This window comes from Tetranychus urticae, chromosome 3, assembly GCF_039701765.1.
Source record: "Tetranychus urticae isolate SD_2017Ah chromosome 3, NJAU_TeUrti_SD_1.0, whole genome shotgun sequence".
Lineage (NCBI taxonomy): Eukaryota > Metazoa > Arthropoda > Arachnida > Trombidiformes > Tetranychidae > Tetranychus > Tetranychus urticae.
In genome coordinates, this window is record NC_142960.1 from 3,212,047 (window position 1) to 3,238,848 (window position 26,802).

General features: G+C 30.6%; 2 protein-coding genes across 4 annotated transcripts in view; one reads left to right on the plus strand and one right to left on the minus strand.

Annotated features, from left to right (window-relative positions):
- The first annotated feature begins 327 nt into the window (after nucleotides 1–327).
- LOC107371884 (uncharacterized) lies at nucleotides 328–16,743 on the plus strand. Its single transcript, XM_015940035.3, has 2 exons — nucleotides 328–655; nucleotides 14,731–16,743. The coding sequence occupies exon 2, from the start codon at nucleotides 14,852–14,854 to the stop codon at nucleotides 15,929–15,931; it is 1,080 nt and encodes a 359-aa protein (XP_015795521.2). The 5' UTR covers nucleotides 328–655; nucleotides 14,731–14,851; the 3' UTR covers nucleotides 15,932–16,743.
- A 1,446-nt stretch (nucleotides 16,744–18,189) lies between these two features.
- The window catches only part of LOC107371656 (nephrin), a 76,473-nt gene continuing 67,860 nt past the window's right edge, over nucleotides 18,190–26,802 (minus strand). For all 3 annotated transcript variants that reach the window (XM_015939802.3, XM_015939800.3, XM_089269056.1), the window contains 4 exons: nucleotides 23,343–23,516; nucleotides 20,335–20,501; nucleotides 19,886–20,053; nucleotides 18,190–19,116 (listed from right to left, as the gene is read on the minus strand). In XM_015939802.3, the coding sequence (XP_015795288.2) occupies nucleotides 19,000–19,116; nucleotides 19,886–20,053; nucleotides 20,335–20,501; nucleotides 23,343–23,516 (626 nt within the window). In that variant the 3' untranslated portion in view covers nucleotides 18,190–18,999. The remainder of the gene's footprint in view (nucleotides 19,117–19,885; nucleotides 20,054–20,334; nucleotides 20,502–23,342; nucleotides 23,517–26,802) is intronic.

The following is a 26,802-nucleotide window of genomic DNA, read 5'->3' on the forward strand; positions in this document are numbered from 1 at the left end:
ATCTTTATTCACCAGAAATATTCTTCTTTTGTTCTCTTTTTACGAAAAAAATTTCATACAAGAAAATCAGAGTAAACAGATAATTTTTCAGCCCAGTAAATTTAATTCCATGCTATAATGAAAGCCTGGAAAAATTTTATATCTCACAAATAAAGAGAAATAAAAGTGCGAGAAAAAAAGGGAAAAAGGAAAGAGAAGAGAAACTGAACTTTTCCAAACTGATTCTGATGGTTTCTCCTGATAATCGCGCCAACTCATTGAACACTCGTCTCTATGGCAACAATTGGTTGTATGCTGGGATCACAAGATCTTCATATAAAGATGACTTTCTCTCCCATTCAGTTTATATTTCCTCTTTGATTCAGTTCAACTCAAGATCACACGAGCGAATAAAAAGTAACAACAAAACACCGCCAATTACGTCAATCAATCGAATCAAAGCTTAAGCCAAAAACTCAACTAACAAACTTGAACCAGTGAACTTAAACCTTACAAGTTAATCCTTGTCTCAACATTATTGTTTCAATACCAACTAATATTATTGTTTCATAAACTTTCCAAATCTTGAAACTCTAAATAGTGCAAACCAGTGCTTGAACTATTCACTGCAAAACAACGCACTTCTCACTTCAACTTCTTGTTCCAAAAACTAAAGGTAAGCCTCATTTCGCACATTTATTAACACTTTAACTTTCATTATTTTTACACTTATTTAACCACTTGAATGAACCAACGAAAATAGTTGAAAGGTTGAACCTTTAAATTTGGAAACAAATTTTTCAAGATTCGTCAAACATTTGCCCAAACATTGAAGCAAGAAAAGCTATTAATGAAACAATTAGCATAAAACTGACTAACGATGAATAGCAAAAATCATTAAAAAACTGTTCCATAATCATTATTCGTTAATCATTTCATCTTCAACATTTTCTTTGCTAACATTTTGTTTCTTTTAGTTGAAGCCTTTTTTGCATTTCTGTTCATTGTAATACTCATTAATATGTATTATTTGCTCGACTAAACACGAAACGTTGATTCCCTATTAATTGTACATTACTTTGGGTATTCCTTGATTTACTCTTGAAAATAATTCAATTCATCGATGATGAGATGATCAGCTACAGGGAAAAGAATGGAAAACAAATGTATCTGAAAAGTGCATTGAAATGAGTTGGAAAAGCTCTTCTCTTTTCATACTTGATTCACTTTCATCTCTTCAACCATTATATTGATTGGATAAACTGTTTCATTCCAATTCTCAATCCACTGAAAAAGTTCTAATTTTATCCTGAAAAGTGGCAAAAAATGTAAAGAAAACAAAAGAAGTGCTAAGAGAAGAAGAAATTATCCATCGAAATGCAACAAAATGTATATTCATCTGTAAAACCTTGAATATCTCTTCCTGAAGAAATGCAAAAATCCATCAACCATGAACTCAACTTTTTCCTGAATCACGTTTATCGGGATCATCATCAATTTCTTCATCAGCTTTCAATTCTTTATCAATATTTTCATGGACTTTTTCCTTTTCTTTTCTCATCATTATCATCATTCTCTCAATGGATTTTTCTTTTCTCTCTTCTTCGCTTCTAATGATGAGACCAACGATTTAGGATGAAAAGCAAGTTGCAAGTAAACAGTAAAGATGATTAGGATGATGGAATTGATGATGATAACATTCATCTTGATTTATCCTCAGAATCACTTTAACTTAACCAATCATGAGCTTCTTTATCGATAAACTAAACATTAGCAACTTTCGGATCAACTCATTATCTGACTTCCTTTATCAATCTCATTGGGAATGTAACTAGAGCAAGGATAAAATGTTGAATAATCTTGGCTTGGAATAACCTTGAAATTGGTTTCTTTTTTTCGAACGATAAGAAGAAAAAAAAATCACATTAGTTGAGGTAAAAAAGAAGGGATGAAACACTTTCTCTGATAAAAAAGAGAAGTTCAACTTTCACATGAACTTCACCATTCTTTTCCGTTCAACATCTTTGTCCTGTCACAAAATTCCTTGTGATATTCAACATTCTTCCATTCAAATGCCTTCTCAAGTTGGGTGAAAAGAATTTTGCATGAAAAAGAATTTACTTTTGATCACATTTTCCCAGGCATCACCTAAACATGAACATTTATCAAAATCACTTGTTCAGAGTTTAGCAGAAGAAGAGAAAAAAATGATAACATAACATGAGATTAGAAAGAAACAGGAAAAGAAGAAATATTTTTTTTCTTATGTCAAGAAAAAAAGGTGAAAACTTGTAAAGAATAAAAGTATTTGCTTTGAAGCTGCCAATGAAAACTCAGAAAATTGAATAAAAACTGAGGTTTTACCATGAAAAGAGAAAAATGGGGAAATTGTTTCCAGATTCTCAAGATATTGTTGCAAATTGAAAGGTTACTTTTGAAATGGAAAAGTGAATTTTCCTTTTCTTTTTTTCTCGTTTTTTGTTCAAAGTGATTTAATGATGCAAATCAATTGATAATCAGTAAATTCATGTAAATTTCTCGATTCATGAATCATGAATGATATTGAGGCAAGTTTCAACTGGAAATTATTCTCAACTTGCAATGGAAACTTTTTTGTTCTGAAAGTTTCCATTGGTTGACATTTACCTGAGGCTGAGTCACCTTTGAATCTCATTGCAAACAGAAATCTGAATCTGATTGAAGAATAGATTTCACCCAGAAAATGATTCCATCCAGGATTGCCTTTTCCGAATGTAGACTGGGAATTGAGTTCAATCAGTGATAGCATGATAAACACCAGATCAATTAGATGGAAAACAAAATCCAGGGAAGATTCAGGTTCTTTTTTGTTCAAGCTCATTGGACACAAAAAAAGAAATGAAACTAAAATGAAATATCATGAAGGCAACAAAAGACGGAATTAAAGATAACAAAGTAAATTTTTTCATTTCTTTCTTCATTTTTGTCTCTTTTCTCAACTATTTTTAACTTTAATCAACTTTACTTTTTTGCAATTTTTACAATCTTTGAGTCAAGGTGAAGCAAGTTATTAAATTGTTATTGAAATGTTGTTATTACAGGGAATGAAGGTTTTGTCTGTTGGTTATCAGTGAATCAACTTGAAACATTATTGATCTTTTGATTGTTGAGACAAAATGCAACAATTTCAATCAATGTGTTAAAAGGTTTAGTCTAGTTGCTATTCATTTCATTAGTTTTGATTACATTATTACATTATTATCATTATATTGAGGGAAAAGTGAAAAAATGGAAATCACGAAAGTTTCATATTAAATTGATTCTTTCAATTTATCAATGTCAATTGTGATTAAGAGTGTTATTAGTTTCAAGTTACAGTTGACAGGTTGAAACAAGAGGACCCAAAATGAGCCACAAAAACAGCATTTTCACCTGTCAGTTGAACAGTCTCAACAAATAATCATTGATAATGTTAAAGGTATATAATAAGATAATGATTGATAAGCCTTGAGATTTCCATCTTTAAACATTGTTTGAACATTTTAATGGACTTGCGACTTATGCGCAAACATGATACAGTTCATGGATAAGTTGAGCAATGGAATCATGCATCTCAAGTTGGCTACTCAGCTGAGAGACGAACATTAATTTCAACAAAATACAGAAAATAAAAAAATTGAAATTCCATTAAAATTCAATGCCTAATGGAGTTAACCAAATGATTTCTAATAAAATAGAGGAAAATTCTCGTTTTCAAGAAAATTTCAGTTGAAATGAAAAGAATCTAAAATTTCGCTATTAGCAACTCAAAAAATCTGAAAAAGAATTTTATTTTTGCATAAAAATTTCACAACTTTTGGAAATATAAACAGGTTTTTGTTTACGAAAAGAAAATAGCACTTTATCTTTTTTCAAAGAATATTGAATTTCAGCAATTTCGTTTCTAAGAAAAATTCAACTGAAAGCAATGAATCAAAAATTTCGTTTTGAAATTCCAAAAAGTAAATCATGAAAGTTCTGAAAACCAATAAAATTTTTTCTCGAAAATCTCGATTTTTGTAAATAAGTTTGTTTACTGAAGAAAATTGAAAAGTATCGAACGAAAATTTCCTTTTGAATAACATTTTAATCCATTTTCGTCTAACATTGAATCGTAAATTGATTTACTGTCTTTACGATTGAGACATGACAGAACCTTAATGGCCATTGTGTGATCATTTTAAGTTGGATTTGATTCAAATGCAGAATTTTCAGAACAATGAATTTTGCATGAATTTAGGTCAACAAAAAGGTTACATTAAGAAACACAAAAGGATTGTCTGTGCACGTTTCAAAAATTTTCAAAACTTCATGTTTCAAAATTTAGAATAAAAAAAATTCGAAACCAAAAATGTTGTAAAAATAACACTAATAAAGATGGTAATAAACGAGATAATGTTATTCATTGAGAATATTCTGTGCGCAGTTTTCATGAATAAAACGGTCAAGGTGAATGTCGAGCGACTATAAATATTGTAAACAATTTATCTCAATAAAGTTGTAGACTCAATGTTGACTGAAGAGAAAAATTTATGTGCTAAATTGCATTTTATTTCAATTAATATAATTAATACAATATTTCTTGATACGTCAACCTTGAGTTACAAAGTAATTAGGCTGATGATTAAGATGATGATGAGCTTGATATTCAGAGGCAAACAAGAAAAAAACATTGAATAAGGAAGTGAGAGAAGAATCGAGCATCTCAAGAATTTGTCTTTACCAGCAATTTCCTTTTCCTTTCATCTTTTAATCTTCTTTTCACGCTCCTCATTCCTATTCTCATCATTTTCATCATTTTCATCATTTTCATCATCATTCTCAGAAGTTTCTTGCGATTCCTTTCAAAAGTTGACCCAATTTCGTGGTAATAAATGGTCACTTTGTTTCTCCTTCTGATAATATCTCATGGAGTTTTTTTCGCTGTTTACAGAACTTTTTTGTTTCTCCATTTTTTTCCTTTTTCATGCCTGCTTTTGTTTCCAATATTTTTCTCAATTAGAACGGAAGTTGATTTTGATTGCTTATTATTAAATTTTCTCCTTTTGTTTCTGAGCAAGATTTATGATCATTGATATGATATACACACACAATTCCCAGAATAACATGAAAATGCTGTAAACAAGAGTTTTCTATTTTTCTCCCTTCGTGTGTTCACACATTGGCTCAAGGTTATCAAAATTAGGGTTAAACCTTTCAGCTTTATCACTGGTCTGAATGGATCATGAAATGGTTTATCTCAATGTTAACACAGATAACGACACAATAAACAAGAGCAACTTTGTTATCATGCAATTTACCAACTAAATTTCAATTTGTTTCCACGTAAAAAAATGTCCCATTTTCAGAGCCAAATAACATTTCATTAAAATAACAATGTTAACATGTTAACAACTTTACCGACAATTATTTTATTATCTTTATTTAACCTCTTTTTTGGTCAAATAAACTCGACTGCTTAAAGGTTAACTTCATGTTGCTTCATTTCCAGGAAAATTGATGAAACTCTAATCAATCAAACTACAGTCAAACTGTACAATGAGATGAACATGTAACGATGCATAAAGATGACAATCGTTTATCAGCTTATAAGGAGTCGACATTCATTCAACCTCCCTTCACTCAAAGCTATTTATTGTCAATCCCTTCAGTTTAATCCAACATTTTTTATTCACTTTGCTTTTTCATTTGCATATTGGTCAAACTAAATAACTTTTTGTTGCATTAAACATTGTTAATTGGACAGAATACGTTCTCTTTGGATAAGTTCATCTTTTTTTCAGACGAACAATGAAAATTTCTCTTTCTACTATTTTTAGTTTTAAAAAGAATCTGGGCTGAATTGAGTTCTGCAATTTAATGGAAGCGAAATTCTTGTGCTCAAGTGTTTCAACTTTAATAGTTTTTGCAATGTTTGAAATCGATTATTTGTTGCAACTTGAGATTCGTTTCATCATTAACCTTTTAATTTTATCTCAAAATCTCAATTTAAAGCTACAATTTTCAATAAAACTCTTAATTAACTTTGATAAACTTAATATCTGAAAGTCACTTAATATTTTCTCTTCAATAATGGCAATTGAATATGACTTTTTATCGTATTTCTTGCAAGCAAAATGTTATCATCTATTATCATTACTGTTATCATTACAAATGCATTATCATATCAAATTACTTTTACATTATTCTTTTTCTTACCTCATTTCATTCCATTCGGCAAAACTTTAAGAACTCTTCAAGAGCTTAAGATTTTAAGCACTTCTAATTGAATAATAGATAATCAAAAAGTTTAAAATTTAATTTATGCTTCCGTCTGTTAAGTCGAATCAAAACATCTCAATATTCAAATGAAACCAGAAAATCATCAATTTCTATTCATATCTTCTTTTCCTTTTCAACCTTTATTTTTCAGAATAACATTAAAATTATATTTATATCTGCAAATCTCAATTTCCTGAAAGAATAACATTGAACTCTAGTTCAATGCAGAACTCATTTCCACAGGGAATTCATTACATTTTTCAAAATTTTCTGTCAACTTTTGTCTATAAATGAAGCAACATAATCAGATCAGCATTTACCTTGACTGAATTCAAGTCTCTGAAACTTTGCAAACTAATTATCAGTCGAAACGATATCATCACTTATGTTTGGCCAAATTTGAAATTTATTCAATTAAAATATTGGTAAAATGGAAATTCTTCACCGATTCAGATTCTCATCCCAGAATCAACATTCAGGATCATCACTCCAGTCAGAACAGTTTTGATAAGTAATGTTCTAGAATATCATCGAGTAACCAGGGAAACGAAAAAAACTCCCAGAACTCATGTGAACCTTGGAATGTGTAGATTTGGAAATATTTGAAACCCGAACGAAGTTTACAAATAATATTTCGTTTTGCTATTGAACTTTTTTTCATTATTTCCTAACCAAAGCAAACAAACTGAAAGCCGTAAAATGAAAAAATATGAAATAAAACATTAAACATGAAATTCTAGATAAACTTGTAAGACGAAATGAATTCATATGAAAGTTTAACTTTACTGGGAATTTGCCCTGAAGCTGAAGAACATACAGAATTGTAATATGTTTACTTCAATTTTACGTCTTATCCAGACGAAAATAGATATCGTCTCAGGGAGGGAAGAAACTCCCAGTTATATAAATTTTCATTTTCTTTGTTTCCTTTAGTCATTCCATGTTATAATAAAGTTAATCCAAGAATCAGGAAATTATCCAATGTGTTATAACGTTTCTTCCTGTTATTTTTTCCATCATTGTTATTCTCTGGGAAAAAAACTCCCAGTCTTTTGACAAAAGTCAACAAGTTATCCAAGCATTTTAGACGAGTAAAATGCTGAGTGTTTTTAGTTAAGTAAAGGTTACTGCTCTTTCAGATCTATTAACTTGATTTTTGCGTAGGAGTTGAAACATAATCTAACCCTGAAAATGTTCTTCCTTGGAATAATTTTGCTTCTTTTTTGTTCATTCTCTTCCTATTGTCTGAGCATTGAAAGGGTATTCACTTGAAACATTTTACACACTTAACCAACTGTGAACAAAGTGTGAATACAGATAACGGTATAGCAAGAGTAGAAATGGAAAATTCCAAGATCAATAAACTTCAAGTGTCAACTTTATCGTTTCACTCAATCACTCAAATCTGTGATAATGAAGCAATAACTATTCAATAATCTCATGCAATCGGAAAAAAATTATTTGTCTCATAAATTTGATTTATGCTTGTTATGTGTTCAGTTATCCAATTGATATAAATGTTAACTTGGATTTAGTTTTGAAAGATTATTTGAAGGAATTTCATTCGTTGCGAACTGGGAATGCAAATTTTTTTCCACTTTCATTCTATTGCCATGATTCAAGGACACGAAATATCAACAGGTAATTGCACTCTAAACTGCGAATAAAATGAAACTTGTTGAGTCCAATGAACTGAGAACATTTTCATCTCATAACTAGAAGGTAAACGGAAAGTGTTCATCATGTTATCACATTGTTCAAATTTAATACAAAAATTTTCTCGAAACTTTTCTTTTGTTCAACTGGAAATTCAACAATTGAATGTTTGCTGCAAGAAAAAAAGCAAAAGATGATGGTAAATTTGATTATCACGACAACAATTGCGATATAATATTTGGTTGATAGCGAAGTCTAAACAGAATGTCATTGGCATTTTCAAGAAGCAAAATTTTTCGATGAACAATGAACTTTTCACTTTCAACATTTACTTCAATTTACCTGATGATAATCACTTCTATCATTGTCAACACTAACCTTTGACATTTACCGAAAAAAACTTTACTCCAAGTTTCAATTTTCACTTCACATCAAAGAATCTGAAGCTAAAGATAATTGTTGAAAAATCAAGGTGAATAGAAGTTCAAAGCATTTATCATGATGCGAGAATATTGAAACTGTTGAGATGGAAAATAATGACGAATTATTTCTTTTAGAGAAAGACAAACGTATGAATTTCTTGAATTGATGTTGAAGCGATTCAAGAACAAAGCTCATCATCCTGGAATTATTTTGAATTGAATTTAATGGTAAAAAGATTTATTTATTTTTGCAATTGTTTGGAGAAAATGTTTGCAAGAATTTTACAAGAAATTCCAAGATTAAAATGCAAAATTCAATTCATCAATTTGGAGCTTCTATTGCTTTTGAATATTTGAAAAATGAAATGTTATTATTTTGCCTTTTCATGTTCACTTTTATTTGCAGCAATAAACTTTTGTTACAAAATGTAATAAAGCTAAACTGAAAAGAATAAAAAAATGTGATGAAATTTCTAATTTGTCTCTATAGATGAACATGATGATTTACCAGAATTGAAGGAAAAGTAGAAAAGATAACTCAGATTATTTCTCTTTTTTCATCTTTCGTTTGGATAAAAATGTAATAACAGAATAATGAAAGGAAGAAAAAAGTTGCTTGTTGGTTTGTATTTTATGTTGTTCGCAATAAATAATTCTTTGATTATTCTTTGTTCAGCGAAAAGGGATAATAGATAAACGATTGATAAAATCAGGGTTACATTGTTAAACTTGAAACTGTAAAGATGAAAAGGCAAATATCATGAAAGGTTAAAGGAAAACACATGAAACAAATGAGTGAAAAATCAAATTTATCCGTTTTTACATTCAAATAAAATGAAGAAAAGAGAAAAACGAATGAACGTTGGTCCAATGCGAATTGCGTTTATTTATCGCACTTTTTCATGATTGCGGTTCTTTTTATTATCATTAGATAGTTTAACGAGTCTTCCTCATCATAACCTTGAAGTTGGCTCAGGACTTTTTGGGACAAAAAAGTTTCGATCGAGCAAATTAGGTAAACAGTTGATCAGGGAAATTATGTGAACTTTATAAGCGGTTTAATAATGAAAAATATAAATTTTTTTGTTTTCATTCGAAAAATTCTGTGCTGATGTTTCATCAATTAGATGGATAAGTTTTGAATATAATGAAGCTGAAACTATTATTCATTATGGGAAAGCACAAAAGATGAAATGAAATGAATCCAATTGCAGTTTTTTCTTTGACTAATACTATAGATATATTTTACTCCCAGTAATGGTAATTTGCATAACAGAAGGAAATGTTAAAACATTTATTCAAGGTCTACTAATTAGTCATTAACCATTCAATATTCCTTTCAAAGAGTACAATGTCAGGGTTTATTTAGTAAAAGCAGAAACCTGATAACTAACCTGCCAAATGAATAGAATGGTAAAGGGAAACAATGGTTATCAATTCTGAATCAGAGATTGAAAATCAGATAAAAAATCCGTTCACTTTAAAGGTTGAGCACTAAAAGCAAAGCTGGGAATTACGCTGGATTCTGAATCAAGAGTGTGATTTGTGACGCTCGTTATCTGCTAATTATCATCCGAACTTTTGATAATCTCTTTCACGATCAGCCATGGAAATGATTAGATAGAACTGTGAGAATTCTAACGTAATCAATTCTAATATGTGCAGAGAGAAGCTCAGTTCAGATTAAATCTCATTTCATGTTCATCGTTATCAGAACCTTTGAAGTTTAATTAATCATCCAACCTCCAACCATTTCCAGCTAAAAGTAAGTTAGGAACTAAATAAACTGAACCTCAGATTGAAGCTGTGCTGGGAGTTGAGCTGGGAGTGTAATAGGCAGTTGAAATGCATTGTGTTTGAGTTAAAAGTGCTGATGAGTAAATTGTTATCAAAAGGATGATAAAAATTTTTGTGCTTCCCAATGTTATGATGGATTGATTTTTATCTAGGTCAAGATGAATGCTGAAAAGCCAATCTAAGATAGAATGAAATTTCATCATTAAATTTGATGAATTGTTGTCTAATTAAATTTGGAGTTTAGCTAATTGTTTATCCCCTGATGAATAATGATGCACTGAATCGGTAAGTTGAAATTCAAGAAAAACTTATTGATAATTTATCCTCCCTGAATAGAGTTTAATTTGGAACAGAAAAGGGAGCCAAAATTTTGAATCTTTTGTTATTCAAAGTGTTTCAATAATTTCCATACAATTTGATATTTTTTTCTCTTCCTTTTCCAACGTCATCATCAAAGCAAAGTTTTTCTCAATGAACAATAAATGGCGGAACAAGGAAAAGAAGAAGAAATCATTGAGATTGATGATAAAAGAATCATGATAACCATGGCAGAATAGAAGCAAAAGTTCAAGGATTTTCACGTTGGATGTAAACAATGAGAATATAAAAATTTAATAATTTTCAAATGAGTTCAAGGATTTTCATTTAAGTTTTCACTTTCATCAAATCAATTTATCATGAAAAAAGAAAAAGAAAAAAACAAGAAATTTTATTCCGCAACTTTATCGTTAATCACAGAATTAGAAGAAAAAGATTGAACCCAAATACCTAAATATAATCACTGAGTAAATTAGAACTGAAAAGATTAATATAGCATGAAAAAAAAGACTAATGTCCAACATTAATGAGAATATTATTCATTAGAGAAAATTTACGATATTTTCTCCTCCCAGTCAATAATTCTTTGCTTCCAACATCAACTGGGAATTTGAATGTCAACTCCATGTTTATCATCACTCCCCGTCACGTCAACTTTAATTATTAGTTTACCCATGATTCAATCAGTTGATTCAATTTATTGGCCATCAAGTTGCAAGGTTGATCCAATAAACAGAAATATGAATTGCAGGAAATTCAATTTTTCCCTCTTTAGACGATTAAATTTGCAACAAAATTTCAAAACATAAACTTGATTTATGCTGGGAGTTGAAATGATATCAAAGTAATAACGATCAATTTCTTACTCTAAATGATGATGCAAAATATTTCAGTTTAAATATTTCAACATTTAGTCGATTCAGGAAACTGAAAATTTCCATTCTCACCATGGATTCAGGTTTGCATTTTTTTCTCGTTACCTTTATCATCACATCAACTGTTACAAGTTAATTTACATAATCTGAACGTAATCTGTGCTGAAAATTCAATTAACTTTGTTAGTCTTTTTTTTCTCAATTTTCCGCCAATTGGGATTCCATAATAATGTATTCACAATTGTTGACTCAACAGGGCGTTTCAAAAAGCATAATGAGCTGAATAGAAGAGAAAGAAAGAAATGAAATGAAATCAGGTGAACCATTTAGTTCAAGTTAATCTGTTGTGCAATTAGAGTAAAATCTTTTCCAATCATTTCAAGGTTCATCAAGTTTTGAGTAAAGTGAAAATTTCAGAACTTTTTGTTTTCCCTTTAATATTGTTTTAAGAATTTTTTATTCGAAAAATTGGGTCAAAACAAAAATTAGCCTTTTTTCCATGGGAAATTTCGCTAAAGTTTCCAATTGAATTGAGTTTTTTTCAAATTAATTCAATCATTAAAAAAGGTGAAAACTCATGGAAACGTCATTGAATCTCAACATTTGTTTATAAAACTTGAAGTTGGCCTTTTCAATGCTAACCAATGGTAAACAAATGAATATTCAAAGTAAATGTAATTTAATAGAGGTTAACATTTACCATTGATTGATGAGCGAATGTTGAATTATCATACGGTTTATAGGATTAACTGAAAGTTGAAGGCTAATTAATTGGAAATGCAATAGAAAAAGTTTCATTTAATTCAATTGCAATAGAAATGAAAATGCATTTGTTTCTCTTTTTACATTTCAGGTGAAAAATGAGTTGACTGAAGAATGCAAATGAAAGAACTGCACAGAAAAAGCAAAACAATGCAAAGCCATAAATAACATGAACTTTTCATCGATAATGAGTCGAGTGTAATTGCCATCAGATAAAAAACGTAACCTTGAAATCGATATCGAAATGTTTCAGAACTTGAGAGAAAATCGAAAGCAAAGAAAAAAAACTTTTCTTTCGTCTGTTCAGCTCGAAATGAAACTTGCTGAAAAAGGAGAATCTGGATCTGTTTTGAATTTTTTTCTCTTCGAACCCAATCAGGTTGAAATTCAATCTTGCAAATCCATTTAAATCTTTTTTGGAAAACGCGAAAATTTAAAAGACGAATATTCATCTTTTCATCAATTTTTGTTGTTCATTGAAACTTTTGGAGCTTTGATAGATTTGTTTACTTATCCTTGAATTTGCAGTGTAAGTGTCGAGATTTGCTTTCACTTGTTTTAAATTACATTTTCTGTCCATAATTTAATCGAGCAATCATCAATCAGGAATCAAATTTATTCTCATCTTGTTTATCCATTTTTGTCTTTAGCCACCAGTGAGACAATGATAATGTTACTTGAAACTATTGAGACTAGAAAATGGCTTTTTTCTTCTTTGTTCAGTCAGATGAATCTGTTTGATAAATGTTTGTCTGACAGAGCAACATGTGTGTAAAGGGAAAAATTGTTGTTGTATAAAAGCTCTCATCATTAATTCAATAAAAAAGTTATTTTCATCGCAAAAGCCTTTTGATGTAAATATTTGACGAACCTAAGCAAACTCAATTTTGTCAGGTCAATGCAACAATTTCATTCAGTAAATCAATAAAATATGAAGAAAGCAGAGCAATTAGTTTATAATTAGCAAAAGTTTGCCTTCTAATATACCATAAATTTTCTCATTAATTTCGAGCAACAAAAAGTTCCAAACCTACAATTGCACACCTTGAAACCAAACCATTTCGATGAATGATTTAAAACTATTCTCGAGACAATTTGCATTTGAACTCATCAAGTGTTGAAGTGGCCGATTTGAATGAATAATAAAATTATGAATTTTCTCGAGTTTTCCAAGATTCTGTTGCTCTCTGATCATGAACCATCTGGAAGTTTCATCCCTTTTAACTTTTCATTTAGATGGCCCGAGGCTCGAGTTAATCTCGATTCCAGAAAATTACAGAGTTGCTCAAATTAAACTTGAAAATTGGTAAACATTTTTTATTTGCATCTGCTGAGCACGAATTTAATCAAATAATCATCAGCGAATTCAGCAGTAACAAAAGAACCGAATTATTTAGATAAACCAAAAAATATTATTTCGACGCAAAGAATCAAGAAAATCATCAAAAATTAACGCAATCCAGAAAAGCTAAGATTCCAAATGCGAAACTAGCTTTGCCATTGAGAGAAATTCAAGAGTTTAAAGGAAATCGTTTTTCAATTTGTCGTAAATTTTCAATTGTTAGACAATAAATCATCTAATTTGAATCACAAGAATTGATTGATGATATTTACAGATGAATAAAGTTGAATGAAGGCTATAAATATCAATTGAGTTTACCAGAAGCGTTCGAAGATGAAAAATCAATTTCGACCTCTTCTAATGGAGATTGATTTGTAAAAAGATTTTACGCAAATTTAATATGAATAAAGTTAAGGTTTGGAGTAAAAAATGACAAATTCATTGATATTTAATGGTTTCACGTTTTATTTGGTGCTTTTATTTACACACTTGTACAACTTGCATCAATCAATGCTGTGAATAATGATGAAAAATGTTGAATAACATTGCAAAAGCAAATAAAAGTTGAACTTGGAATTGAACTTTGCCAATGATAAGAAGTTTATCCAAAGTGGATCATTTATAGAGATTTGTTTGCACAAATTAACCTTCGTTCAGGCCAATGACACTGACCTTAGTTCTGAAACCTTTGCAATTACTAGACTTTCAGGGTTAAAGGTATTATAAAAGCTATGAATATTCATAAATGACGAATCTTTATCAACTTATCTAGAAATTGAGAGAAACGACAAAAAAAGCATTTCAATATTGATATACTTTATATAAGAGGATAAAAGTTGCTCTTTTCAATAATAATGATTATAATAATTTTATTGCACTTCAATTGCAGTCTAATTGAAATGTTTACATTGGACAAGAGCATTTCAACTTGAAAGGGAGTGAAATGAACAAAAAACAAATTCCCAACCTTGAATAGTAATTATTCATTTAACTTTGCAGTGTTGATACCGATTCAATTAGCAAATGAATAATTATTTGCTCAAGTATGATTAAGAGAAACCTTTTTATTTTAACATTTAATTTGCTATTCAAGGTAACTCGGTTATTGACTCATCAAGTGGTTATGAAAAGTGTAAAAATTTAGAGTTCAATTAGCAATTGAATTATCTTTTTTTGAGCCTTCATTAAGCTTCAACTGTGAAGTTTGTTGTTAATTATGAATATTTGTCTTCTTCATTTGAAGTCTTTTGTATTTAAATGCATTTTAACTTTTCTTTGTTTTCTTGTTCACTATTTTTAGCTGCAAGAGTAGAGTTGGTTGGAACACGAAACATCGAAGAAAAGTGTTTACAATTATTTCGGTTTCTTGGAACAACGAGATTTGATTCTTTTGCTGATCTAACAGTGCCAATTGGTTAACTATGCCAAGCCATTTACCTTCACTTGGTAGGTTGAGTTCAACTCATTCGGAAGGGAAAGGAAATTTTCACATAAAAATTGTTGTCCTGGGTTCACCTCGAGTAGGCAAAACGGCCATTGTCAGTCAATTTCTTTACTCACATTTTCCCGAGTCTTACATTGCCACGGTTGATCAGCTTCATCGAGCCGAGTATGAAGTCAAAGGCTTTGGTCCTTTAATATTGGACATTTTGGACACTTCGGGATCCCACGAGTTTCCCGTTATGAAGAAACTTGCCATTGAAAGTGCAGATGCCTTTTTACTCGTCTTTTCATTGACCGATTCAGAATCCTTTGAAGAGGTTAGGCGACTTCGTGATGAAATTATTGCAACAAAAAAGTGTAAAGCAGCAGAAGCCAATGCAGCAACAATGGCCTCAGTCAATCCCAATGCTAGCAACAACACTAGTCCAAGTTTCACTCAACCTCACGTCGGCCCCAACTTGACCAACCTTGTGAACAACAGACTTTGCCATGAAAGTTACAACTCTTGTTTAATCCCTCAAAACAGAGGTCGTCATCATAGTATCAACCCGATAATCAACAATAACAATTATTCTCACAATAACGATAGACTAGATAATATTTACTTCAACCATGGAAGCTATTTACCAGGAATCAATGAAAAGGTCAAAAATTCGTCTTTTAACTCTGGCACTTTGGATCGATTGCAAACCTATGGTTATGAAGATGAGGAAAACTCTTTGCATGAGTCAAGTTTTCTCGAGTCAGTTAAACTACCGCCTATTGTGGTTGCTGCAAACAAATGTGATCTCGATTCAATGAGAGTCATCAAGAGAGAGTTGACTGAAACCATTGTCACCATTGACTGGGAAAATGGTTACGTTGAATCATCGGCTAAAGATGACTTTAACATTAACACAATATTTCAACAGCTAATGGTTCAAATAGGTGTGCCTTACAAGATTGGCTCAGTTATTGGTAACCCAAAGATTAGACGGAAATCGCTACCCGCTTATCCAACAAGTCCAGCTCTTCGTGATAAAGTAACACCTAAACGAAACAGTTGTGCTGTCTCATAGCTCTAACTGAAGGGTACCAACCCAGTCAAACCCAGTCACTTGTTGGATGCACAACCTTTGAAAGTCAAATCAGGATAAGGAAGCAATTGAAACGAAAATCGAACGAACCAAAATTACGAAAACGAATACAATTTTTTCTCTATTTTTTCCTTTCCTCCAAACACTCTTTGATTCAATCTATTTAAACACATTTTAATCAATCGAAAGTTGAGTTTGAAGAATCCAAAAATTATCCAAAATTGAACTTTTTTATCCTGTAAATCAGTTGTAATCTTGAAATTTTGAAAATTGTATTGAAAAGTTGAGAAAAAAGTTGAGTTAGCCAATGAACTTATCAATAAATGAACGAAAGATATTCAATTATTTTTTTCTTCTTTCGTTCAGCGAAAATAAAAATATTCATCGAGATCTTATTCATGTAGATGGATTGAATGAATGAGAAAAAACTTTTTAATTGTTCAAGTTTACTTTGAGAACATAATCAATCAACTTCTTGATTCTGTAGAGCTGAAATTCATTTCTTCTTTTTCTCTTCGCAAAACTTTTCTCATTCATAAAATCGAACCATGTATTATTAGTTCATTGAATGATGGAGATAATTGGCAAGTTCAATTCAATGGGTAATCATTCATGGAACCACTGAATGGAAGAGAAATGTTTTTATTATACATTTATTTCCAATCCTTTGCCTCATCTATTGATTATAATAGAGTTGATTACAATTGTACCATGAAGAAGAAAAAAAATGTGTATATTAAAACTATTCTGTATCTAATTAAAGGTATAATAAAACTATAATTCTTGCCAAGTTTCATCTTTCATGTTATTAATTGGAAGTAAAGATGATGTGAAAATATATGAATTGAACAACACGGAATATCATTTAAAAGTTTTTATTCGTCAACATTTATCACGCCATTTTCATGGATAATTGCAATTCAACAGCTAATATCAAAGCTAAAATGATAATTTAAAGTTTCTGTTGACGCAAATTTTTGCTCATTTTTATCGCTTTTCAATTTATCCTTTAATCAACACTTTTTATAGTTCCAAGTTTGAAACTTTTACATCGCATTGAGTTGATTGGATGAAACGCGAAATATTTATGACAGATTAGCTAAATATCTGAGTATTGATGCATGAAGAATGAAATAACATGAATCTAATTTTATCTAATTTTGCGTTCAATATAAGCTCGAATTGAAACTTCATGAATATACAAGATTGACTGGGAAGGCTTTTTGTTTATCATTGAACAAGTAACTCCATCTGATAATAACAGCAAGAGTTGGGGTACAGTCGAAAAAAGGTCAAATTCATTTTGTTGGATCCGCCTATTAATCTGGAATTTTACACTTTCAGAATCCCATCGATTTGACTAACTTAGTTCAATTTCTTGCGTCAAGCAAAAATTAACCAAAAACTCATCTAATCAGTTTAAAATATTATGAGTAACAAAATTTTATCTGCTAATGAATAGTGAAAATCGTTGGCACACAAATAGTGTATTAATAGATAAACTATTGAAAATCAAAATCGGTTTCTTAATGGCGCTTGACTTGCTTTGAAAATTGCGCTCTTTTGAGTTCTTGGATTGCTTTGTGCAAGAAATTGACTAAAGAGCCATCTATTGGCTTTTCTTCGAACAACATTTCAAAATTTTACCTAGTTTTGGGAAATGCAGATAGGTGGTGCTGTTTTAATTTAAGTGATTGCAGTAGTTGGATAAAGATTTCATTTTTGAATCGAGCGTATAAATTAGTGTTGTTCCGATTTTGATTATTCTGCGGACAAAACTAATCATAGGAACAAAATCCTGAATCGATCATGATTGTTTCACGGTCGGAACTGCGGAAAGCGTAAAAAATCGACCTCCACTTCAAAATTTTGGCGATTCAAAGATGAAATCACTCTTTTCAAGAGTGCATCGCGTTATCTACGAATATGCAATTAAACGACTTTGCAATTAAAGTACATTTATTCCTAAATCCGAAAACTTTGGCCTTTAAGTTTGTTTGATGATTAATGCTTAATATCATGAAATCATGAAAACCTTATCAAATCTTTGAGGCAACCATGAAAAACTAGTTGCTAACTGTTAGCTCTATGCAAATTGCTCTTCAATTAAATCAATTTCTGATCGATTGATCGATATACAACTGATCATAATCGAAACAACGTTAATATAAGTGAATAAAGATTGAATGCAATTAACATTTTTTATCAAAATATCGCGAAATAAATGAGACACTAAATAATCGACCTGAAAGCGTAAAATTTATTCGTAAATAGAGTCATCTGTTGTTTGAAACAGAATTGCAGATAAAAAACAAAAAAGTGAATTCACTTGTTTGATGAGATCAGACAAAAAAAGAGACATTTAAAAATGATGATAAATGTGGTGAAATGTATCATGATTTGACCACACAAAGAGGTGCCTTGAGGTGAACAAAAATTCAAGGGCAGCAGCATTTGCGTTATTTGGACAGCATTTAAATGATTAAGGCAGACAGAGAAGAATGAGCATGAATGAAATGGCGATGAAATGTGAGGCACTTTTTGAAGAAAAATGAAGAAAAAAGAAGAAGCCAAATATTTGTTTTTTTCACACCAACCAAACACTCATGTCATCTTGAAGTGCGTCCTGTAAGTGTCCGTGAAGAGAAGAAAAGGTAGAAAAAAGAATGATGACAAAAATTCTCTTCACCATTGGTCAGTTGAAAAAAGGGATGAATCTTGCTGCATTCAAGCAACTCGTCGACTTGAAGGGATTGAGGGTCAAAACAAAACGTTGGACGGATCTTAATAGAGTGACAAGAACTTTTGAAAAATGTTGTCAATTTTTACATGTAAAGAGAAGAGACTTTGGATGATAAAAGAGAGCATAAAAGGGATAAAATTTTTCGATTTTTTGCGTTTTCGTTCTTGTTAAAAATTCTCTTTTGGATAACGGTTTTCCTTCTCTTCCTTCTCAATATCAATTTGACCATATTTATATCAATTACAAGAGGGTGAGAAAGGCAAGAGTAAAAGTTATAACAATTATCATTATTATAAATTAATGAGTATTAAACTAGATGACCAAGCGGTGAGCTGTTGATGAATAATGGTTCCTCGTTAATCATTGGTAAAAATGAAGCCAGATTGATGCTTCTTAATGGAGGCACTGGAGGTATGTTGATGCACTGAAACAGAAAAGTGAAACAGGGAGAAGAGAATTAATACAACATGGAAAAGAAAATGAAAAATGAATCGTTTTGTTGCTCATTAATAACATTAATATGTACAGGGCTATTCAATTACTTTGCTAATTTTGTCTTTTTTCCAGTTTATTTCAAATCTATTAATGTACTGACCATTCATCTGTGCACAAATTATTCAAACTTTTAAAGTTTATTTCTTTTCAAATTCCGCCTTCGATATTTCATCAGCAAAAAGTCATTAATTTTTCCACTTAATTTTCAAGTTTTAATTTGTATGATTACAATGAATCGATAATGAGATTTTTGCTCATTTTTGCAACTCAAGAATGAAAAATTGGGAAAAAGAAATGAAGTTTTGCAAAAAATGCAATTCAGATATTTAGCGATTCATTGAAATCGAAGAAATGAAAGCCTCGAAACTTTGTTTCAATCAAGTTCTGGTTTTATCTTGAAATGAGTTTCTGTTTAAGCCTTGATTTGCTTCGAGATTTGAGGTGAAAAATTGATGAGCAAAAGTTGAACCAAAAACAGAGTTTGATGATTTTGTCAATCAACTGTTGCGACAATTTTACTTTTTTTTCTGAGAAAATTTTCTCTTCTAGCTAAAGAATTTTCGTTGCATCGATTGGTGAATATCTGAAAAGTCGACTTGGAAGGAAAATTGTGCCTGATGACTTGAAATTTTCATCAATATTTTTCTCTGTTTAATGGAAAAGAGTGGAAATAATTTTGTTAAATAAATTATCATTACTTTATTTTCTTGGCCAAACATGGGTTGATAGTAGCTGGTTACATGATCCAGGGTATCATCAATCAGATAAGTGGACAGACTTTGATGAATGTTTCCATGCATGTAAGAATGGATATTAGGATGAATGTTTTGCTGGTTTCCATTTAATGTGTCACCCGGATTCATCTCCTGAAACAATGCGGTGAAAAAGAAAGTGAAGAAACAAGAGAAAAGGCGACAAATTAATTTATTTTCCCAAAAGACGATGAAATTAATTTGAAAGCAGCAAAATAATGAAATGATTAAACATGTTCGAGCAACAACGAAAAAGCAAATTTTGTCCAAAAGTGAATAAAAGTTATAAATTGAAAGCAATTGAAAAGATGGACAAAATTGGAAACCAGAAAACTGGGAGAAATGTTGAAATTGGAAAAGGAAATTGACTGGAAAAAAGTAAATTAAAGGCTTACCATATCATAATCGGTGTGACCCGAGTAAGCACCTTCACTGTGCTTTTCCTCATCAGAACCAGATAAGGAAGTTTCATTTGGTCCATTAGTATAGCTTCCACCTGAACCGGAAGCTGGTGCATACATTTCAATGGTTGTTGGCTTGTTTGTGCTGGAACCATCAGCTTCTATGGATAAAGTTGAAGGCAAACAGAAATGGAAACAAAACATTTTAATCATTTGTTATCAACATGAGCAACCGTTAATTGCTGGTCATTTAACTTGACCAAATGAGCCAAAATTGCCGGAAATATTGTTAATTTCGAATTCCATTTTTTAATGTTTTTTCTCTCTTTTCTCTATTAAAATTTTCTTCCCTTCGAAAAGCATGAAAACAAAAGCAACTTGAAACACTTTTCCCTGTTCATGAGAAACAATCTGATGAGAAAATTTGAACCAGAAATTAACTTTATGGATTTGTTGTTTGGTTAACTATCATTTTCAAGTGAAAAATGGCTCGGAATGGCTGGAACAATAGCAACCTGAATATGCAAGTTTGCTGAATATCCATGAATGGAAATAATGAGAATAATTATCTTTGATGAAAGATTAAAATTCAGAGTTTTGTTATTTTTCGCTTTCAATTTGTTCCATTGCTGGGTGCAAGAAGAAGGAAAAAAACTCGAGAGTTATTTTTTCAAACAAAATGAATCTTTTCTCAGTTCTTTTGCTTACATCAATTATCATTCCTTGACATGAAATTGAACCTGATTTTTTTGTTCTCTCGCTCTTTACTCAACATTGTTGCTCATCAAAAAACATTGGATAAGATGAAACAACATCAACAACAGAAAGGATTTTAATTAATGGAAAATGGAGAAAAAAGTATGAAGAGAAAAAAAAGTAGCATTTAAATGAAATTCTCAAGTTATCTAAGTGTTATGAATTTGCAAGTTCAAGTGATGAGATTTCATGAAGCAAAAGAAAGGAGAAATTCAATTATCATTTTTTTCCATTCTATTCTTGATTCGCTGTTGAAAGGTTGAAAAGTGAGAGCGAAAAGGCTTAACTGAAAACAATAACAATATTCAGTGAAAAAAGTGATAAATTCAATTGTGATGGTGTTCACTTGATTCAACATGGATTAGTTCATTTGAATTAAATTCTTGCAATTTACTTTTCTCTCTTCAACCTCGCCATGATTCCAACAGAGGGCATGTTGCAAGGCAAGAAATGCTACTTTCAGAAAAGAGGAAAAAAGGTTGGAATTAATCTGAACAGAGAAAAATGAAAAGTCACAAAATCTCTAATGGTTATGATAATGAAGATGGAAAATTGTCGACATTTGAATCAGTCATGAATTGCTGTTAACAGTGGGAGTGATAAAGGGTAAAGAATTTTCGACTTTTTTCTCTTTTCTTTTTCCTTCATTTCCCACTCTCTTCATCATCTTCATTATCATAAGGAAAACAATAAAACATGGAAAATGATCATTCTTGAAACTCGCTGGGAGTGAAAAGTTGAGAAGGAAATTTTTCTTGTTTTCTCTTTTTTTCACCAAGTTTTCGCTTTTTGTTGACTTGCAAACGTCTAGCCAAGTTTGTTGAATAAACTTGAAAGATGAGAGGAAAGTTGAATAAGAAATTCTGATGGAAAAGGATGAGGAAAAGATGATGAAAAATGATGAGAAGAGATGAAAGTACAGAGATGATAATAAATAACAATAATAATGATTACGAGTCAACATTATTGTAATAAAGATCAACGGGAGTAAATATTATATAAACACTGTCATCATGTTAATCTTTTGGTTTTGCATCATTTTCATCTTGGCTCATCTTAATCATCTTCATCATCATTATCAACATTTTTGTTCCGTTTCTTGATGGATTCAGCTTTTATAATAATTGTCAAAAATCATTGAGTAAAATGATAACAACAATACAGATTTTCTGCCTTTCCAGGGAAGATACAAATAAATGTAAACTGAAAAGGAATACATGAAAGAAGTGAATTCATGATAACCCTTTTGCTTCATTTTTATTTGATTTACTTCGACTTTGAGAGTTGAATGGATGAGAGTGAAGATAATGATGATTAGAAGGAGAAAAAGTTTTTGAAAAGTTGCTCATGAAAAGAAGTTCAATTTATTTGCAATTTTTAAAGGACATTCAATGGATTGCCATTCATGACAAAAGGATAAATCAGTGAGAATTTTCTGTAAAGAGAAAAAATTTTCAACTTGAACGAAATGTTATTCAAGAAGTCAGTCTTTTCGTTTTCATTTTTTCTTCTTCTTCTTCTTTCAAAATATCATTCAACTCGTTCGAAACTCTTGAAGAAAATTTGACTTCTTTTTGCTGAGTGTTCATGTTGGGTTCAACTCTGGTTCAACATGGAAGAAACTCGAATGATTGTCAAGATGAGAAAAGATGAAGACGATTAAAAAGATCAACATTTTCCATTTTCAATGTTCATTTGATCTTTGGCCAGTATCAATGTCAACCTTTCATTCAAATAAAAATGACTTGAATCTTGTTTTTGCAGAGAAAAGTCTTTTTTCTTTCCTTTTCTCCTGGAATCTGTTTCAACTCATGTTTATCGTGAAACCTTTCAATATTTTATTTAACTCATTGATTGATCACTTTGATCATATAGAATCACTTTCTCACCTTGAATAACTTCAACTAATAAGAAAATTCATTTCCCTGAAAAGTCTGAAAATTGTTATGAAACAGAAAACAAAGATTTTTAAAAGTCGAACTCAACATTTCAAAGTTTGGATAAACTCGCAAATCCAACAACTGGCCATTGTAAACAACGAAAAGTTGCAAGATAAGTTTGACATTGACAGGAAAGAAATGAGTATCGAATCGAAACATCAATTTTCCTCTGAACTTTTAATGAAATTGACTCGAGTTGAAATGGAGTTGTTCAAGTTGCTTTATCGTTAAATGTAAAAATTTTCACCTTTTCTTTGAGAAACAAAAGGTTCGAGAAAAAAGAAAATCAAAAGTTGCTTAACTTACCTTCTTCGAGTCGCTTCTTCCTTCGTTTACGGACAAAGCAAACAACCAGAACAACATTGAGAAGTAAAAGTGAACTTCCAAGAATGGAAACTGCGATAATGATTAATCTTGGAACGTCACCTGAACGACCTGAGAATACTTGAGAGATTCTCTCAGTTTCAGAGATTGGTGTTTCTGTAGAAATGTTGACAAAGACAGAAAGAGAGAGAAAAATAACAAAAGGAAAAGGTTAATTAAATAGACAAATGAGAAACATTATTGTAATTAAAATCATGTATTATTAATCAAGATTCATTGAGATAAAAGGGTTGAAATACGACAGAAACATGAAACCACAAAAAGAAGGAGAAAAAAAGGCAAACAAAGAATGAAGAAGAAGGCAAAAGTTTCTGGTTAACAATTGAAGAGTCGAGTGATGAAAGTGGTTTAAAAACAAAAGTAACAACAATTAGTAAATTACAAGTCTTTTCAATCGTTTAGTTTTTCCCTCTTTTCACCCTTTCGCCATTTCACCAAATGAAAGTGACACAAGAGAAAGGTTCAACTCTTCATTTGCATTTTTAATTAACACGGTAAATGGTTAACATTCATCGTAAAGCTCACCATTAAATTCATGATATTTTTCGTGTCTATTCAAATGAACAGGAGAATAAAAATCAATGATACTTTTTTTTCTTTTTTTTCAATTTTCTCATTTTTCATTATCAACTTTCAACCTTTCCCTTTAAAACAAACAGAAATTGGAAAAAAATTGTTCCAAACTTTCATGATTAAAATTCTGGTTTGACAAGCATTTATGAAGAAATATCATTGATTATGAAAAGAAGAGGAAAAAAGTAATTTTATTGTCAAAATTTTCATTTCAACGAAACAATTATTCCAATGTTTCTTTTCATGGTTTTGCTTATTTGCGCAAAATGAGGCAAAATTTGAACAGAAATGCAATTTTTTGCCATTTTTTTCGTTATTTTTGTGATTCGTCTTTTTTCCCCGGCGCATGAATGAGTCTACATGGGAAGATGAATAGTCAAGAAAATGTGTTTTTCTTTTTGCCTCTCTTTTTGCATTAGTTTTGTTCATCTCTTGGATCTTGTTTGTTCAAGTTTGGATGAATTGAGGGAAGACAAAAAATAGGTAAACCAAGAAAAACTTAAGTTGCAAAGTTGAGATTAATTCTGGGTTTTCTGTTATCAATTGAGAGATTAATGTGATTCTCTCTACAGAAACAAGTTCAATATTCACACTGATTGATCTTGAGATTAACAAATATTGAGTAATTAAGGTTAATCCAAGGGTACACTTGTACCTTAATTAATCCTTGAGATCAATAAATTGATTTAAATTGCAATTACAAGTTTCGTTTCAACTTCTATTTCTACATGAGATTAGGCTGAGCAATTAATTGAAAGATTAAAATAAACCATTTTTCACACAAATTATCATTTCTAATTCCATTAACTTTGAGCTCACAATTCAATTTCAGTTTATCCTAAAGGAGCCATTAATTTTTTCCCTGAATAAAATTCTGGGCAAAAATTTCTTCAAAAATACGCTTCAAACCATTCATAATTTCCAGATACAATTTTTCGAAACTTGCAATTCTCTGCTCAGAACTTTGGAAGAACTAATTTATCACAGAATTTTCATATTCGAAATTAATGTAAAAATCGATTTTCTAAACTAAGAATTTATAATTACCCTTTTCACCTTTCAGAGAACTTTCGCAAAAAATTTCTCAGAATTCTCAAATCTGAAAATTCCAAAATCAGAAGATTTTTCGAATGAAATTATCAAAGAGTTCTTCAGCTCGAATTTGTTTTAGAAAATAACGATTTCTAGTTGAATTTTTTTCATCTTTTAAGAAATTATCTCAAAAATTTCCTCAGCATTTTCGAATTTTTAGATATCGAAATCCAGAATTTTTCTTAATGAAATTTCTTCTAATTTTGGGAGATTTTCTGGATTACAAAAGTTTCTTTATGAATGATCATTTCGATTGAACTGTTCTAATGGCATTTTTGATGTTTGTAGATGTTTGACGAGCTTAGTGATTCCTCTGATTTCTGATACTTCTTGAAACACTAAACCCTCGATAATGAACATTCAACCAAAATTCACGTTTGACTCAGCTTCCCATGAGAATGTGAACCAATCAAAATTGGGTTAAAAGGTATCATCATTTTTTGCTCTACATTTATATATTGAAACTTTATCATGTCTTTTCTGGTCATTTCGTAATTTATTGTGAAATGTAAAACTAATTGCATCCAATGACAACATTTTTACTTTGATAGCATTTCCTTTTATATTCACATCAAGTTATTAGTTTCATTATTGATAATTGGTTTGTTATTCGTATATGTTCATGATATCATCAACTTTTATCAAAATGGATTCAATGGAAAAGCAGAAATGGAAAGCTGATCAACGAAAAAGAAGTCCAACAAGACTAAAGTTTATCAAGTTGATCAATTCAGCTAATCATGATGAAAATGTGCACCAATCAGCGAGTTTTATTGTTAGGTAATATCAGTTTGGAGTTAATCATTATTGTCCAGGAAAGGAAGGAGTAACCATAGAAATGATATGAGTAAAGGAAAAGAATCCAAAATTGTTGTCTAAGGAGGAGAAGAAGAAAAAAGTAAACTGCAAACCAAGTTTACTTTGATTCAGAATATTCTGTTTATCATGTAATGAGAAGAAAAGGAGAAAAAAATGTTGTATCAAGAGAAGCAAAAAAAATATCTAATCATAATAACTGGAGACTAATATTAACTAGATAAATGAAGTAATGCTCATGAAATTGATAACAAGTAAATATGAAGGTCTGAGAATTGGTACAAGTTTATCATGAAAGTGAGCAAATTTTCACTCAAGAATTGCCTGAAAGTGGAAAAGGAATTTTTGCAGATTTTCTCTCTTTCATTTTCTTCTTGAACCCTTTCAGAGTTTATCATTATCTCTGTTTGCATAATTTGTGCAGAATTTTCCTTTTCTCTCTCGCTCTGCTTTCCCTGTTTTACCGATAAAATTTGATGGATTTCTCAATGGAATTGATAAAGCATTTCATTCTCTCCATGTTGATCACTATTATTTACAGTTGAGATTAGTTTAATTAAGTGAAACATTATGCTCCACTTGATATGCATATTTGTCATGAAATTAAATCACTTATTTGCTCACTTCTCTTCCCCCTTCTCAATGATTGATTAACTACTTTTTTCCGAATCATCGCAATTGTTATCATTAGGAGCTTTCAGAATAAATTGCAAGGTAAAAAGAGTTGAACTTTTCTTTTTCGTCGATAATTGGTGTTATGTTTTCTTGCATGGTGCATGGAGTCTGGTTTTATTGAAAAATAAAAGGTTAACAATGAAATGAATCCCAATGAGTCAATTTGTTTCAATTCCAAGGAAAATGATTCATTCCATGTTCAATTCCTTGGAGTCGCTTCCATTAA